This window comes from Corvus kubaryi, unplaced genomic scaffold (genome assembly GCF_017639235.1).
Source record: "Corvus kubaryi isolate FWS band 111438036 unplaced genomic scaffold, C.kubaryi_AGA036_p1.0 37385, whole genome shotgun sequence".
NCBI lineage: Eukaryota > Metazoa > Chordata > Aves > Passeriformes > Corvidae > Corvus > Corvus kubaryi.
Window position 1 is genome coordinate 29,311,022 of NW_024581127.1, and position 17,644 is coordinate 29,328,665.

The 17,644-nt window shown below is 40.3% G+C and overlaps 1 protein-coding gene across 1 annotated transcript in view; it reads left to right on the forward strand.

Moving 5' to 3' along the window:
- The window catches only part of TG (thyroglobulin), a 149,626-nt gene extending 132,183 nt beyond the window's left edge, over positions 1-17,443 (forward strand). The window contains exons 46-48 of the mRNA XM_042036167.1: positions 11,253-11,393; positions 12,182-12,372; positions 17,087-17,443. Of these exons, the coding sequence (XP_041892101.1) occupies positions 11,253-11,393; positions 12,182-12,372; positions 17,087-17,199 (445 nt within the window). The 3' untranslated portion in view covers positions 17,200-17,443. The remainder of the gene's footprint in view (positions 1-11,252; positions 11,394-12,181; positions 12,373-17,086) is intronic.
- The last annotated feature ends 201 nt before the right edge of the window (positions 17,444-17,644 follow it).

The following is a 17,644-nucleotide window of genomic DNA, read 5'->3' on the forward strand; positions in this document are numbered from 1 at the left end:
AAACCAGGGCTGACTTGGATATGCTATGGAGTAAATGAATAGATGTAGGTATCTCAAATAAACAGTTCAGATGAGCAAAGGAGGGATCAGTCTCTAATAAATTCTTTGACTATACAGGAATGCTTTTTCTGAACTGAGGCATTTCCCATGAGATGTCTAAATTGAGTTTCCCCTTTCCAACTTACCTACCTTGACCAGTTCCAAAGTCAGCCTTTCAGATTCCTACTCTGTATCCGATAAATATCCCACAAAGAACCAGAATGTGGTCCAAGTCATCGGGGAGTCCACAGCTCTCAAGATAAATGGGATATCATTTTCAAATAACTCAACATTAATATAACACTGCCCTTTTTTGAGGTCAGTGCAATTGTACCCCAGTTGTACTGACTGGCCTTCAGTGTGGATGAGCTCTGGGATTTATTCTTTCCTGCTCCAGCACTCCAGACTGGTGACTGGTGCCGGCAGACTGTCTCATGGGAAGAAAAATATTTTTGCACACAAGCATTTGTGGACTCAGGCTCTGTGTCATCCTTCATTTTAGAAGCTTACTTGAATAATTGTCAGCAGGATAATTATATTTTTGGCAGAAAGGCCTAAATGGCTGTGGGAGATGCAATGTCTTGTTGGGCACAGAACAATCTGGAAGGCAGAGGCCTTTAAGGTGACCTTCCCTGGCTGTATTTTAGACCCAGCCCCTCACAGAAGTCAGGAAGAGGCACTGATGTTTGCAGACAGTGGTCAGCACTTTGGGGTGCCTTGTGACTCACCAGAGAGGCTCTGGCTCTCAAAGGCTCAGTGACCAGAGACTGCAGCAACAGTCGCCCCTCCTGTTCCCTGAATCCACACCCCGGGGCAGCAAAGCAGACAGGGATGCTCATCCTCATACTGCTTCCTTATGAGGAAGCTGTGCTTGTTCCCTGCTCCCTGTACAGCCCCTCATCTCTCTCCAGGAAGGCTTTTTGAGACCTTTTCCTTTTTCTCAGGCTTCCTCCAAAAGGGCTCAGGGGAGGGATGGTGGGTTCCTACTGGCACCATTTGATCCTGTGAAGTTCCCTGCAAAGTGCACCAGTTTTTTCCCTCCCTGATAGCATAGTGAAAAAGCATTTGAAAGAAGCCAGCCCAGATCTAGGTTACAGATGAAGGCCATTATGCTGTGGTAACACAGGCTTGCTTTCTTTTCAACTGAGGAGTTAATCCTCAGGGAGCCGTTATTTTTCTGGCAGCTCCAGCGGGAATGTTCACAGTGCTCCATTTGGCTACTGATAGGCCCAGATCAGTGATTTTTACAAGGCTCCAAACAGGGCTGAGCTATGGTATGCCAAAAATCCAGCTGCACAAAAAGAAAAGATATGTTCTCAAATGAGCTAGCAAGTTTTCTCTTGCTTTGAAGAATGACAGTGACCCAGTCATCTACTATTAGATCTTATTAGTAAGTAGATTAAATAGTACTTATACAGTTTAGACTCACTGGCTTTGAGGCAGTGATTTTGAATTGATAAGAATTTTCTCTTCTATCAAGCTGTATTTACGATTTCTCTTGTGCTCGTGTTATTTAGCTCTCCTCACACTCTCCCGTGCAGCAGTAGTTTACATAGCATGTAGCTACAAATTTTAATAATATTTATGTTGACACTGGTGTTCAAAGCTAATTACTTTAACTATAGTGCTAAAGTTATTAGTTTGCTTTTTTATAACCCTCTTTAAAAGAACAAACAAAGCCAGAATGCTGTCTGAAACTTGCAGGAACGTGAGGCAGAGGCTCAATAGCCTTAAGTTAAGCCACTTGCAAGGAGAAATGACCCAACTTGTTATGCTGTATGACATTCTAACCCTTTTTGTCTTTTTTTATCCTTAAGTGCCATTAAAATAAATGCTGTTTATGTTGCAAAGCAAACGCTTTAACAGAAGTTGCAGAATTCAGCTTGTCTGTGTATGGGAGGATGTCAAGTAACACTACAAGGTGGCTATTTATGAAGTGATACCCTCATTTTCCTAAGGGACCCCACACTAGGTCTTCTGCTGAATATGTTGCAAGTGTTTTGTTTAAATATTGTTATTCATTCATTCATTCGTTCATTCATCCCTAAATGAATCTTCCTTTATTCTTCATCCCAGTTTTGCCATGACACCCTCTCTAGAGCATTCCTCCCTCTGTGCAGTGTAGGTGCATTGCAGGCTGTCCAGCAGCCTCACTCATGCCAGTACTGTTGAGAGAAGGAGTTTTGTGTGGGAGGGTGGCTTTAGCTCCTAAAAACTGGGAAACCATCAGGAATCTGGAACCAGCAAAACGCAGTGCTTGGGAATATTATTGGTGATTTGTCTTATAAGACTAAAACCAATGATGTTCATGAAACAGCCTTCTAGTAGAGTATATAAACTAATCTTGGGGAAAGATCTAGCAACCATGTCCCTACCTTCTAAGGGATTTTCATAACCACTAGAAATGAGTCCTGGCCGTTTTCAAGTTCTTCTTTGAGAACTGTGACTCCTAGGAGGAGTAGCAGAGGTTTATACTCTCCCAAATAACCTACATCTTAGGCTGGAAGGCAGGATGTGTGCATTTGAACTTGCTCAGCAGAAGTGAGAATAGAACCCTGCAAACATTCTATTAAATGCCTGAATGGAAGAACTCTGTTACAGCCATTTCTTTGTGTTAAAGAATGCAATAGCCAAAGTATGATTTGCACACAGTAGTCGTGTACCTTTTTGATAGAATAATGATTTCTCAACCAGTTTGCTGAGATATAAACCTTCATTTGTAAAAATGGGAATAGGGTAACATAAAAGATAAAAAAAGAGGGTTTTTTACTTTACTAAATTGTTCCTAAGAAGTCAGTTTACACAGGAGATGGCCCTTTCCTCTCTATGTTTGCAAGCTGTATCATAAAGATTATGATAATATAATTATATACAATCTATAATAATTGCTAATGGCTACCTCACATGAGTATTGGAAAGAGTACATAAAAATAATGTCCAGATAACTACAACAATAGGAGACTATTTACTCTTGGACAAAATATTCTGTCTGGGGAAACAGTCATTCACTAATTAAGATAAGGCACCATTTAACAACCCATTCTTCAATTTCTGCTTTGTCACCTCTCTCCTACTTTATGTGTCTCCCAAAATGTGTAACAGAAAAGAGAGTTAAAATGAAGGTATGAAAAAGCACTGCTATTTCCTCTTGTTTCAGAAGGAGCAGTCACTTAATAACTAACGGCAAGATAAACAAGAGGGAGGGAGAAGTCAGCCAGTAAAGACAGACTCAACCACAATGATGCAAAGTGGACAAAAAATTATTGAACAGGGAGGAATTTTTACCAGTAAAAGTCATTAGCCAAAGTTTGTCTCTCAACTGGATGTTTCTAAGATGTACACACACACACACACACACGCACACACACTCACACATATTCAAGCATGCATAGATATGGGGGTAGGGTTAAAAAGCCTGCTCTAACTTGATGTCTATGACATTTGTGGAAAATCACATAAAACCATGAACTGAGAGTTTTTGTATAGATAAATGGATCTTGCAGAGAGCAAAATAATATCTCCTTCCACGTGGTAGCATTCTCCTGAGCTTGGCATTCCACCATGTCTGCTTTAGTCTTCAGTTCCCATTTGAATGAGGAGCCAACTCCCACATTAATAATCTGTGGTAAAAATATATACATGACCCAGCTGCCATTTTCTCACTCTCTCTTTGAGAACACTTAGGCCTTGGAGTAAACATTTCTTCTAAACAATGCAGGAGGAATGTGACTGCTCAGCGCTGCCTAGGATTAGTGGGGAGGGCTGGAGGATAGCTTTAGTTATGGTAAAGAAATGTGTGATAGGAGAAGTATGTTTTGACAGGGATATTATTAATTGTACAAAGATTTGCCTTGTTAACCCTTCAAGAGGTTTCTGGGGGATTTTTGCAGCTTACATGAAGAAGCATTGCTTGCCATGCCAGCACTGTTTCCAAGTCACACTGTGGTGCCAAATGTTCTGTCTTAAAGATGGTGGTTAAAAATCAGTGCTCTTCCCACTGAGGGGGCCTGATCATCAGCTGCAGCAGGATGGAAAAGCATCATAATTGTCACTGAAACAGTCTAAACTGAGACTTAATGAGGCTTTATCTTCTAATCATTAATATGACTATAATAATTGTCATAAAAACTTTTCTTAATTGTGCATGGGACAGATTCACCCAAGATTAAGGAGCTGCTGTCTTTTTTGAGTCATTTTAGTCAGGGCTGTCTTTACCTCCTGACTACGCACTCCTGTGTACGTTGGTGTGAGTTGTTAAAAGGCTGCTCTGTGCCAAGGCTCACATAGTTGGCTGTGTTTTGGTGACACTTCTTAAGATTCCTGTAACTGAAGGAGAAAACTCCTGACTGATAAAACAAAAAATGTTTGTGTATAAACCCATTCAACTATGTGAAGTATTCTTGGTTTCTATTTATTATGGATGCTGCGGGAATTCTGGCTATACTTCGTATCTCTTTAATTGAAGGAGACTTTTCTGCTCTTTTCATTTCACAACAATTATATCCCTGTCCTTTAATCCATCCACCACTTGCTGTCCACTTGATGCTCTCCTCCTGTCTGTAGCTGTTAGTCCATGAAAACCAACACATCACAGGTTGGGGGACACAGTCTAAACTGGGTGCTGTGCAGGCCTCTGGGCTTCAAAGAAAATGATCTAAACACAGAGGGCAAATAAGTTACCAGTGGGATGGTGACAAGGGCAAGATGCATGTTGTTCCATAGCTGAGCAAGCACCACAATTGCCTCAGGTAGCTATGTCCACTTGCTGCAACAACAGCTTGTCATTGTGCTCTGTAAAGCTCTACTCCTAATCATCTCCTAAAAGTTGTTGTTTTGGAAGTGCCTCTCATTCCTCTGGCCTTATCCATTGCCTTGTGCCAGCTGCAGCTATGAAAACAGTGTCCCACTGATACAGACACATCATGCCATGCCCAACTCTTTGCAAAGTTTCTCTGTTTCTAAAGGCTTGGGGTCTGGACAATTTGTTTTTTCTTCCCAGGAAGTAGTTTAGAGGCCTTTGGAATTCAGCAGATTTTCCAGATCTTGTAAATTAGCCATAAATATGCAAAGGCAAAGTACCAAGCTCAGAAAAAGCAGAAAACAGCTTTAAATGAACCAAAATTCAGCTGAAAGACTCAGGAAAGTACAAAACAATTTTGGAGCTGCATGTGCTGCACTGGGACAGGCAGTTCCTATCAAATGTAATCTACAAGATCAGCACAAAGTCGATGCATATTGAGCACCATGTTTTCCTTGGTGCTCTGGGGTCTTTAGATGTACACATCACCTTTTTCTGGAAATTCATCCATCCATTCATTCAGGTTAGGAGTAGCCATACTGAACAAATGCATGAATTTCTGTCTCCCAAAAGTCCAGCCAAGTGTCAGCATGCTTATTACTAATCTTAAATACAGTAATTCCCTGACAGATTTGTGTAATCTATGCTCTTTAGGAGTTCTGACAAGTTGATAAAAGTGCTTTCTTTCTTCCTGCCTCAAGATCTATGATATTTTTTTCAATTTATGTGGGCTTTCAGGCTCTTGAATTTACTATCTGCTACTTCAATTTTATTTTCTTTAATTGGCACAGCTGTAATGCAAAGTGGAACATTGTGTGTATTGGGAGTAATTCAAGTGGAAAAGACACAGCAAACTCCAGAATACTTTTGCAAGTCACATGTATCTAGAGGGCTTTTTTGGTACAAAGGTGGATAAACTTGGCAGTTTAATCCTGTTAGGAGTTAAGCTTTTTCCATATGTCCTGATTTTCCTGAAAAGAAGAAAGCAAAATGTTCATCTGTTTTTCACATCCTTTCCCCCATTTGTTTGGCAGCAGTTCATAATGAGAGGAGACCAAGGAGCCAAATGCATGCCTAGAACTGCGGAGGTCACACCAGGCCTCACATTGGCTCATTGAATTTCTATAAATATTCAGCTATCCTTTGATTTTTTTTTTTCTCCCTGCAATCACATACCATTTCCTTTCATAAAATGTGTGGATGTATATAATTTTAAAAATTATTCTTGCTTGGCATCAAAATGAATATTTCAGTTCAGGCAAAGTGCAGGGTTGGTAGGCTGCTCCTCTCCCATGATATGGATGAGATGATGCGTGTGCACAGCTCAGGATACTGGATCTGCAAATATACTCTGGAAAAATCTGCTGGTATTAATGTCAAGATAATGCAGATGGGTGCAAATAAGCACATTTAATATTTCCAATAATTCTCGCAAAAAATAATTTTAAATCCATTTACTGAAAATAAACACAGAATGGGGCCAGAAGAGCACGCAGGGAGTGGCACTTTTATGTAAATCATATCCTCTTCTCCTGGGACTGGGTTGTTATGAAATCCTATTTCAACTCAAATCAGCAGGAGATTCATCAGCAACCTATGAGTCTGGGTTTCACCTGTGCTGTTCAGATCACTCAGCATGTAAATAACCTGTTTTCACCAAAGCCATGTGACACGGAAAAGGTGGGGTTTTTTTACTTTCCCAGTGATAGGCCTGTCCTTGCCAATGGGATACTGAACAGGGCCTTGATAATGAGGCTGGGAACTCCAAGCCATGCTCCCTTCTCCAACACAAAATCTTTCACAGAATTGTTAGAATGAGCAGTTATTCTCATAAAAGTTTACATTAAAGGATAAATTATTTTCTTATCTCACCAATCTGTCACAGATTGCCAACATCTGCTTGGTTTGATGACTGACATGAGTTTGAGTACAAAATTTCTTCTCCATTTCTCAGATGATCACTGGTAATTCTGGCTGAACTCTAGCTAGTTATATTTATCTTGTTATTTTAAAATTTAAATGATTGAATTGCAGTGGGAAGTTTTGTGTTTTGGTATCGTATTGGATATCATTAGAATTTTGAGCTAATTTACGTTGGCTTCTATCTGCATGTGGAGGTTTAGAAAAGAACCAAAAACTACACTAAGGCAACTAAGAATAGAAGCTGTGACTCAAAATGCTTTGAGATTAATTGAAATTAGTTGGAAAGGAGAGTGAGGACTATTTTTAAATGAAAGGAAGAAAAGAGTAATACTAGGCTAGAGTAAGTCATTAATCATCAAAATGAGTTTCCAGTATGAAATAATTAGCCAGACCTAGAACAAGGACAAGGTTCAAAATGAGATCTATGTCCTAATTTACTATGGATCACACTGTGAGGTCCCTGCAGCCCCAGCTCTGAGTTGTGCATTCAGTCCTAACACAGAATAGCATGTTAGTCTGCCAGACCATATTCTTCTGTTCTGACTTCCCTGATTATGGATTGCCAGTAATGACAATTCCGTTTTGCTAACAAAATTTTTGAGGATTTCTGAGTTGGGGTGGTGGTGGTGAGGCAGCTTGCTTTGGGGGTTTTTGGCTGGTTTTATTTGTTAGTTGTTGTTGATTTGGCTTGGTTTTTTTCTGTTCCAAAAGCTTGTGATTGAGATGTTAATTTCAGCTCTTGGACATGGGGCCTTACATATTCTCTCTTTGATTTGGAACCAGAATTTAAACCAAATCAACCATAACTGGGGTGGTTTTTGTTCTAAATTCTGATCTACTCATCTTTTACTCTTCCCTGTTGAAGTTGTTTTTTGTATGTGAAAGTAGCCACAGCTCTGTAGAGAGAGAGGGCAGTGGAGTAACTGATGGCTAAGTAATCGCTTTCTCTCTTTCCCACTTGGAAATTTAAATGGAAAGTCCATCTTAGGTTTAAGGAAAATTTTCTCAGAACCTATACCTTCCCAATTAAATGGCTTGGCACTGGATAATGAAAATTCCCAGCAAATGATATTTCAGGGTTATGGCAGCTGGTGTAGGGTCAGTAGCTCTGACCGAGGAAGCTGTGACCGGTCCGGAGAGATGGTCCCAAAAGAGATCGTCTTCCCGAGGCCCGGTGTCTTCCCTCAGCTGCTGGCTAGGAGGGCCCATGCAGAGGCTGTCAGCTCTTTAGTGACTGTCAGCTCGTGATTTCAGCTCAGCTCTGCAGGGCAGCCTCCAGGCCAGACCAGGGAGAGAGATGAGAGGCCCGTGTAGCTGTTCTGCACGAGGCAGCTTTATTAGTCCAGCGAAGGGGAGCCAGGGACGAGCATCCCTGCCCCTTGCAGGGGCAGGGGGCTGGCTTTATAGGGATACAGGGGGTGGGTGTCAGAGGGTAAAGGCCAGTGGGCTACAAAGGATCTGTATAGGGTCTCCCAGAGGATTCTGGGTTTGTCTTATTGCCATAACTGAAGAGTAGCTCCCTTTCCAGGGGAGTTCTGCTGGGAGGTTTAGGCGCTCTCCTTATCTCAGCAGACGTCCCCCCAGGGCGGGGGCTGGGCATACCCCACACAGGGTCTGCTGTTAAATCGTTGGTTATGAATGTCACAAAGTTTCTGGTTTTACCATGTTTTTCTGTAAACTGAACTCCAGTAGCACCTTCTTCTGAGGTAAAGTAAGAACTCCCCATGGAGAGCTCATTTCAGTGTGAACAAAGTTGTAGAATCTGGCTTCTAACTTCCCCATGGCTAAATTTACTGGTCCACCAAATAAGAAGAGATGTGAATCTGTTTTTAAAAATATTGACATCTTAAAAAGAAAAGCTATGCACAGAAGATCTGAAGTGACACCTTTGCACAAAGTACTATTCCTGTGAAGTCACCAAAGCCAAGATTTCATCCTTACACATAATTGCATTCACTGCTGTTAATAACAGTTTTGTTCCTTGAAAAGGGTCTTCTGTAGAGGAAGTTAGTTGCTATTATTTTGGTTTCCTTAAAAATCCCTTTTGCCCTTGTTTCTGTAGTTGTGGGGCCTTCATATCTCCATTTAGAGCTGCTGCTGTTGAGTACATGCATGGTATCAGGGGAGTACAGTTTGGAGCAGCTCAGGAAATAAAAACCTCTCTTCAGATCTGGCAGTGTACAACAGCAAAGCTATAAATATTTGTGTCCCTTTCTTTCTCTCATCCACTTTTCTTCCAGTGAAAACAGTGTCACTGCCTGGTGCTAACTTGAGTATGCTCAGAGCTCCTACAAGACTCCAGAATCCTTGTTGGGGTATTTCTGGCCATTTTTTACTTCCCTCTGGCCCCTTATGACCCAAACCATTCTATGATTTTGTGATTCTATGATTCTATGATCAGTTTGAGGAAGAAGACAGAAATATTCTCCTGATATTTTCCATCCAGCTACCATCTAGGTGTTTCCCAGTTTTCTTTCCTGGTATTCTGGCATTTATATATGTGCCTCTTTCCCCTCTTAAGCTTAGGTATTTTTCCTCATCCTCATGTTTTCTTTCTCATCAACCAGAAATATTGAAAGTAGCCTGTGAAATTGTCAGGTTTTGTACCACTTTATGTCTCTGTATCAAACCAAGTACAGTCATACGAATAATTTTGAATGAAATAAATTTATGAGATTGCTGAATTTTTAGTCTGGGCTTTGACTTTAACAGTTTTCACCTCCAGAAACCTGACAGCTGAGAACAAAGTCTCATTTGGGGGGAAACCCTCAATCCCAGCTCACATGTTTTAGCTTCACAGCTAAGTTCACCTCTGCTATGCCTTCCCTAAATGAGTACATTTGTCTCTTCATTGCACCTCAACTAATTTCATGTCCTCTAATCTAATGAAAAGTGACTCTTTGCCAAGAAAATTGCCTCTTTAAGTATATAATACCATTGCTGCAATACTGACACTAGAAATTGCTGTTATATACTGGGCCAAGCAAATTATTTTTAAGGCAAAATTATTAAACTATGATCTTGCTTAATCCTTCTATAAACATTTGGGGAAGAAAAATATGCTTTAATCTTGTTTCAGTTCTACATTTTTTGGTGAATAATCTGTGAATAATTCACTTTCCAGATGCAAAGTATTACTGAGGTATTATGATAAGACTAAGGAAAACACAACCAAAGATGTATTTCATTTAGAGGGCTGTGTGTTTGCTTTTCAAAATCGAGGCTTTGGTGCCACCACTCATAAAATGTAAAGCAGTTATCTTGCTTTCAGACCACCTGCCCATAATGGTTTGAACTATTCTCCTTGTTTCATTGGAGGCAGTATCAGGGTCATACCAGTGCTGCTGCATTTCATGTCCAAAGATAAAACAGTTTCAGTTGTGCTACCTTTTGACAAATGCCACTGCAGATGAAATCTTGTTGAGTGGATCTGGGATTTGTTTATTCTTGCCTCACAGACATCTGTTCCTTCTCCCAGGTCCCCTGATGCTGTCTGTCTTCATGCAGCATTAAACCAAGTCAATAAGACCTTTGTCTAAATGTGGAATATGGAAAACACAGTTGGACCAGGCCAGAAATATCTCCTCCTGTGCTGTCGTTCAAAGCTATGTGTAGAACATAGTTTAGTTATAATTTTATTAGTAGAAGTTGGCCACTGTTTTTCTGCAGGACTTGACGATGTTGAGGTGTGTAACCTTTGCTATTAGGTCCTGCAAGTGTTGGGGTCTTACCTGGCCAGTCTTGTCTCTGAATTGTTGAAATACTCCTTATAATATGTGTTACATATTACGTGGAACTACGCAGCAGTTGTTCTTTCTTAAATCTGATCTAGGTGATTATCTCAAGCTGTTTTGACTTGTCTCCACATAAAAACTGGGGAGAGCAGAGTGTATGAACCAAAACCACCCAGCCAGCAGAGAAATTAGATTAAAGCTATTTCTAAGAGAAATCTTCATAAACATCTCCTATTACATCTTTTCTTATCCAGAATCCTGGCCACAATGAAGTCAATGGAAAGACTCCAACTGCTGCTAAGAAAGGCCAGAATTTTATTCCAAGTCTGTGAAATAAGCCATAATTAACCTTCCGTTGTGGCTGCCAGAATCCATGTCACCACTTGCTTCCACTTTCTGAATTTAATTGTAGTGAAAATCTGTCCAAAACTTAAGAGGCATTTAAGGAATACCCAAGCGACTTTCTCCCTCTATCACTCTCTCTTATGCACCCAGTTAATTTAGGAACTGTGCCCTAATGCCTTCCACAGTTTCCTTTTGTAACAAAGGTTAAAGACCCTGCATTAACATGAATGCAAATTCTCCTTGTTATTGCTTGCTCGTCTTTTATGTTTTGGATTGAAAAACTCACCACACTCTAATTAATGGTCATTAACAATTTACAACTTTGCTTTATTCTCTGAATTAATTTATTTCCCTTTCTTCCACAAATAAATAAATGATGGTTTTAATTATCTTTCTATAAATATTTGGTTTAGCTCAGGTCAGGAGCTCCTGCTGGATGTTCAGTATGCATTTGGCCTGCCATTCTACCCGAAGTATGAAGTACAATTTACTGAGGAAGAAAAGGGCCTTTCCTTGCATATTATGCAGTATATCTCCAATTTCATAAACTCGGGGTAAGTGTGGGATATTTAAGAATTGCTGTGACTGGGGAGATGGTGAGAAATGGAGGGAGTGTAGTCATTCCAGACCCTGCCCTCACTCAATCATTCTCCATTTCCTCTACAACTTGTAAGCCTACAGTGGGATTTAGTCCACATGTTTGGAAAGTCGTGGCCAAGTTATCAAGCAGAGCAGACACCAAAGATTTGTGGTATGAGACTTAGCTAGGAGGAATAGACATTTCATCTCCATTGACCAGCTGCAAATTCTACTAAAGTACATGCAGGCTTCAAAGGCCTTGCTGTTGTTTCCAGAGCTTAGTTCTGCGACCCCAATTCTGAAACCTCTTGGCTAAGAGTTCTCTTTTTCCCAGAAGAAAGGGGAAAGCACAGAAAGACACAGTGCACCCTTTACCAAGTACTCTGTGAACATCCTTCTGTGCTACTAAGCTGTGGCCATGTTTGAGAAGGAGGAGTATCTCTGGAAACCTAGCGTGGGAATGGTGGAAACAGTGACTTAACATGCTTTTTACAGTATCTTGGGTTGGATTGGGATGAAGGGCTGTTGAGGGTGTTCATAAGCCTGTGTCTATACAGGTTCTGTCTACCTGTTCCTTAGGAAGTGAACCAGACTAAAAAGTTACTGTCAGATGAGGCATCCTGAATGATTCACCAATCTGGGCTGAATATGAACCCCACGGGTCAGAGGGACTGGATACACATTTCCCTGACACGGCCAATCTTCTTACCATTTTACTGTTCATGTCATTCTTTTCTAATGATAATTTCTCCCACTCCCTTAGAAATCCAAACTACCTCCACAGTTTCTCGAGAAGAATGTTGGGGGTGATGCCTGCCTGGCCTATGTATCTGCCAAGTGATGATGGTGATAACTACAAGGAATTCACCGTATCTTTGCCGACTCTTAAAAGACTGAAAAAAGCAGACTGTTCCTTTTGGTCTGATTATATCAGGAGGCTGAAAGCATCCACAGGTGAGAAGACTGTTTTCTGATATTAAATAAACCCTTAATTCTCTGCTTAATATTTTTGTCTGACTGTAGTGCTGTTACATCACTGTGGAAAAAACACATTTCACAAATTAAACATCTTGCAATGTCCAGGGTATATAGTTAAGAATGTAACACTAAACAAATTTACTTTATAGCAGATAATGTGTACTAAAGTTTAATTGTCCTGGAGTTTAACTATCTAGAGAAATCATCCTATTATGATGATAGAAGATATGAAAAAGCCATATCTTCTAATAATTTGCTCTCTATTTACAGTCATAATATAGACTTTGAGTAAACTGGAAGGCTGCATATACAGGCCTCTTTTGTCTGCTGGAAGCACCTAACATGAGAATGTTGAGATTCCTATGCTTAGGAGGAGCACAAATCATTTCCATCCACTGCAAAGTTGCAGCTGAGGCTTTAGTTATATCTCATTATGGTTTCTGCATGCTTTGACTTTTCACTAGATTAGTTTCTTTGACTTTTTTTATAGCTGTGGTGATTATGCCCCTTGCATGTCTCCTTTTATATTTGCCATAAATTTCAATGCAGCTATTGGAGCCCTTCAGTTTTTTCTTGCTGCTGTATAACCAACTCTGCTGAGATTTCAATCTGCTGCCTGTCCTGAATTTATGCTAGTGAATAAACTCCCCTTCATATCTGTGTATCTTGTAAATAAATATGGATACCCTCAAGCAAAGCAAACAAAACTATCCCTCTTTGGCAGGCAGAGATGTTTTGAATTGTTCTTGGAGGCCTGCAAGTTTGCATGTGTTTTTTATGTCCTAAGGATCCATCTTCACAGTGAACACAGTTCAGGCTCTCTCTGCTTTGGGGGCTGTTGAATTTCTGAGAACAAAATGTACTTTCCAAGATGCGGAGCTACCCAGGCTATCCATGCCTGGGTAGCTCAAATGGTCTGAGGCTGATATTTGAGTGACACAAAGCTAAAATGTCTCAGAACCATCAAGCTGGTGGTTCTGGTGCAAACACAGAGCAGCAGTTCTCCTGTTCAATAGACATCCCCAATCTTTACTCATAGTCTTTCTTCCAAAGTGGAGTCAAGATTTTGTTCTCAGCCTTTTCTCAGTTTCCTGGTATCCCTCAATGCCTTCCACGTTCAGAGGGGATACTTTGATCTCTCCAATGGCTTTGTGCTGATTGAGATATTGCTAATTTTCAAAGCTTTATTCTGCTATTTAAACAGTCCTGGAAATAACTTCTAGATCTTTTTGGACCTCACCTCACAGCCCTGTGGCTGTGTAATGCCAGACTGACCTGAAGTCACAGCTCTGGTAGAAGGACTGCTGACCGAGCACCACGGACAGAGACTATTCCCAGCACCTACGGAAATTCCCCCCAAAGGTGGGAAAACATCCACCAGGGCATATTGTTTTTGACATAGACAAGATTTAAAACTATCCAAAGTGGCATAAGAACACAGCATTCATGTATGGGTTAGTCCAATGATCTGTCTAGCTCAACAGCCTGACCTTGTCAGTGACCAAAGCCAAATACTTGAATCTTAAACATAAAAATAGAGGGAGGGAGAGAAAAACACACTTGAAGAGTTCACAAAGTTGACTAAAATTTTTGAAAACAAGCCATAAAGTGTGAAATTTATGGAGTATGGATTCTCAAGAAAAGGTTTAAAAAGTACATGTCAAAAGTACACGTTAATCTTCAAGCAGAACTGAGTACACCCAGCTGGCTCTTTAAGCCAGTATTTGCTTGGCCTCAGCACCATGGTAATGCAGTTGCACGGCTGACTTCTGCTAAATTCCATCTCACAGCAATGTTGGCTTGACACTTTGCTTTGATAGTAATTTTTAATCTCTTCTCACCCTGGAATACTAACATTTCTCATACAATTTAAATAGATATCACATCAAACCCCTTCCTGCTCCAGACCCTTTAGCCTGGGATGGTAACAGAGACACTGTGGGTCTCTTGATGACAATCTGAAAGCAGTTCCTTATGAAAAAAGATTCATAATGTTCATTGGTTCACTTAGAAAGATTGCATAAAACTCAGATGGTGATGGCTGAACACCCTCAATTTCTTTTTGAGAGGATGTTGTGCTGAAGTTCATGCCAAAGCTGTGTTGGTCCATCAGAACAGGTTCATCACTTGCATTGTCCCCAGAAATTGGATTCTGCAGGAATTGAGTCCCTATGCATCATGTTGCTACCTCGTTGATGTGTCTCCTTGCACCTGAGGTAGTTTGCTGTACCTCCCTTCAGAACTGAAGCACTGAACTTCTGTTGTTCCCTGTCTGCTCCAGCCTCTGTTCCTGGAGTGCTCTCAGGCTGTCCTGCGGGACCTTGGCATATGTTGAATACCAGATTTGAGAGAACAATGGTACATTGTACATGTACAACATTTTTGGATGTTGCACCTTGTACTCTTTCCTGAGGGGGATCTGTCAGCTCTGTCAGCTACCCTGAGATCCAATCTATCACTTTTCTGCCTTTCAGAAATTATAGATGTTTGTGATAGTGTACTTGCATTGTTATTGTGGATTGCAGTTTGTGGCCTCACACCAAGTAGATGGAGTTTACCAGTGTGCCAGCAAGTATCACAGATAATGAAACATTCCAGTTTTCACATCTAAGCACAAAGATGAACAGGATCTAGTCTGATGCAATCTCGACCAGCTGTGGTGAATCCTGTTTTATCCATCTCATCTTTGCCTTGAAATCAATATTTTTACAGCTTCATATATCATCTGGGATCTATAAGCAAAAAAACTAAAATGTATTTCAATAAAATGAAGAAGAACTGGACAAACCAGTGATCATAAAATGTAACTGGAACTGGCATTTCAAAATTTTTTCTTGATCCTTTGTATACTTCCATGGGAAATATCTTGACTTGGAAATGTCAAATTAGGGATGACCAAAGGCTCAAAGCTCAATATCTCAGTCCAACAGAAAACTGAGGCATTCCTTGCTGTGGTTTAAGCTAAACTCATAAATTTCAGTTTCTGGAATAAAACCTCTCAAATTTAGAATCTTAGATGTCTTTTAGATTATTCACTGCTGGATCTAGAAGCTGTTGTTTATACATCCATCTTACTTACCTGTAATTTTCTTTCCACTTAGTAAAAATATTGTCCAACTTGGTGTTTCATTTTGTGGTCAGGCCATGATACTTAATGACAGAATGTATCATTTGTTCCTGGCACATAATTGGAATGCGTGTTGTTGCATTTGAAGATAATTTAAGAAAATTCATGTCATAAATGCAATGATTCATCATAATATTTGCTGGCAGTGCCTTTACAAACTATGGAGGGAAGTTTGAATCTGTTTCATTGCAGATGAACTAAAAATCTCTTGAAGTTTTGTTTGAGACCAGTTTGTAAAGTTGACATTTTGGGAAGTTTACTTGGGGAATTATGAAAGTGATGGTGCTTGAAGACATTTGGATTTACTAAATGAAGTTCCCTTGGTTGCATTTCAAAGACATGCTTTATATTTTGAATTATGACGGTTTCCACGGGAAACATCTAAATGAGAAACAAGAAGACTGGCAATTGTGGAAAAAAAGAGCTGTGGATGGCTTTTTCCAGGAAATGTGTTAATAACTTGAAATTCAGTTAAAAACAGGAGCTCTAGAATGTTTATGTATGTTCAGACAGATGTCTGAATGCTACCATTCCCCTTACGTAGTGTGGTGGACTGTGTGCCTAACAGTGAGTCCCTTTATAAAGGGCCTCTCACTGCATCCCAAACAGGTGGAGTTGGATCCAGTCTACATCTCTTACTCCTCTAGCTGGTATCTAAAAAGAACCAGTCCTCCTAAAGTAAGTGCCTCTGTAAGCAGTCTTGCAGCTGGGGAGAAAGAGCTACCTTTAGTGTCTCACTGAAATCTTGTCTGCCTAACTCATGTGCCTAAATTTCCACCTTTAGGCATATTTTGCATGTCCAAATTAGCCAGATTGGTCTGTATATGTAGAAAATTCAACAGGTAGCAAAGCTGAAGCCTTCTCCATGAGCTCTGGGATGTCATGTGTAGCCAAACAAGAGTCCAAATAAAGTAAGAGTGTTTACAGTTCAGATTTGAATCAAAACTGAATCAGGAATTTTGTGGTTAGCATTCATCTTTTATCCTTTCTATTCACACCTTCTTTTTGGAAATCTCAAGTAGAAAACAGATTCCTTTAGTATGATGGACATCTGTGCAGCTATGAGAGAACTCTGGCTATGAGACATTAAATAAACACCCTGAGTACACTTTCTTGACACAGTTTTGTGGTGTTGAGGCAACTGTATCACTGAAATAGGGTTGAAGCCTAAAATCACAGAAGGTAAAAGATAACAAAGAAAAGATCTGTTGGAGATGGGTGCTTGGTGCTTTTTGTATTACAGACAGACAAAAAATTACTGTTCCCCACACTTCCTACCTGGTAGGGAAGTATCAGGAGATACTAAAGTCTTGCATGAGTGGAGAGAAAACTATTATGTATTCCAGTGGCAGTTATTGAAAGCACAATACCCAATTACCATGAGGTGATCTGCCGTTACTCTAAAGCACTTTGCAAGTGGACTGCAAACTGAGAAAAATGGCTTCCTGAACATTTATAGCTACATAAAATGTTTTTAGGTGTCATTGATAAAGTGTGTACCCTGTATCTTGCTGCCTCAAAGGTATGACATCTATTTTAATCTTAATTGTATTGTCTTTTCAGGAGGTGCAGGTGGTGGAGAGCCATCTGCAGAAAACAGCCCTGGTGAAGCTCCCAGTGAAGTTACCTCCCTGGAGAGCCAGCCCCTGAGGGCTGAGGTGGCTTACAGCAGATAGGGAATCACAGGGCTGTGGGGTGGGTTTGTCACACAATTGTGTATCCACACAAGCATCTCACACCAAATGGACAATACTTCCTTTAGTTAACTTTCTCAACAAGTAAAGAAGACCTTTCAATAAAGTAGTTTTCAAAAAAAATAGTGACTATGGCCCAAAATAAGCACTACAGCTGTTGTTTTAAATCAAGAGACTGTACTTTGAAAAACTAAAGTATCAATAAAAACTGCAAAACCAAGACAAATACAATTGGTCTTTATTTCTTGCAACTACACAAATGCCAGCATATTGTGGTACCACCAGCCAGAAAAGGACATACATTAAAGCACCTAGAAGTCCTTCACTGATGATTTGTTAGATGTCGTATCTTTGTCTTTTTTTATTACTCATCCTATCACAAGCTGCTGATAGGAGAGGGAGCCTGGTTTGGCATTCTGGAGAAAAC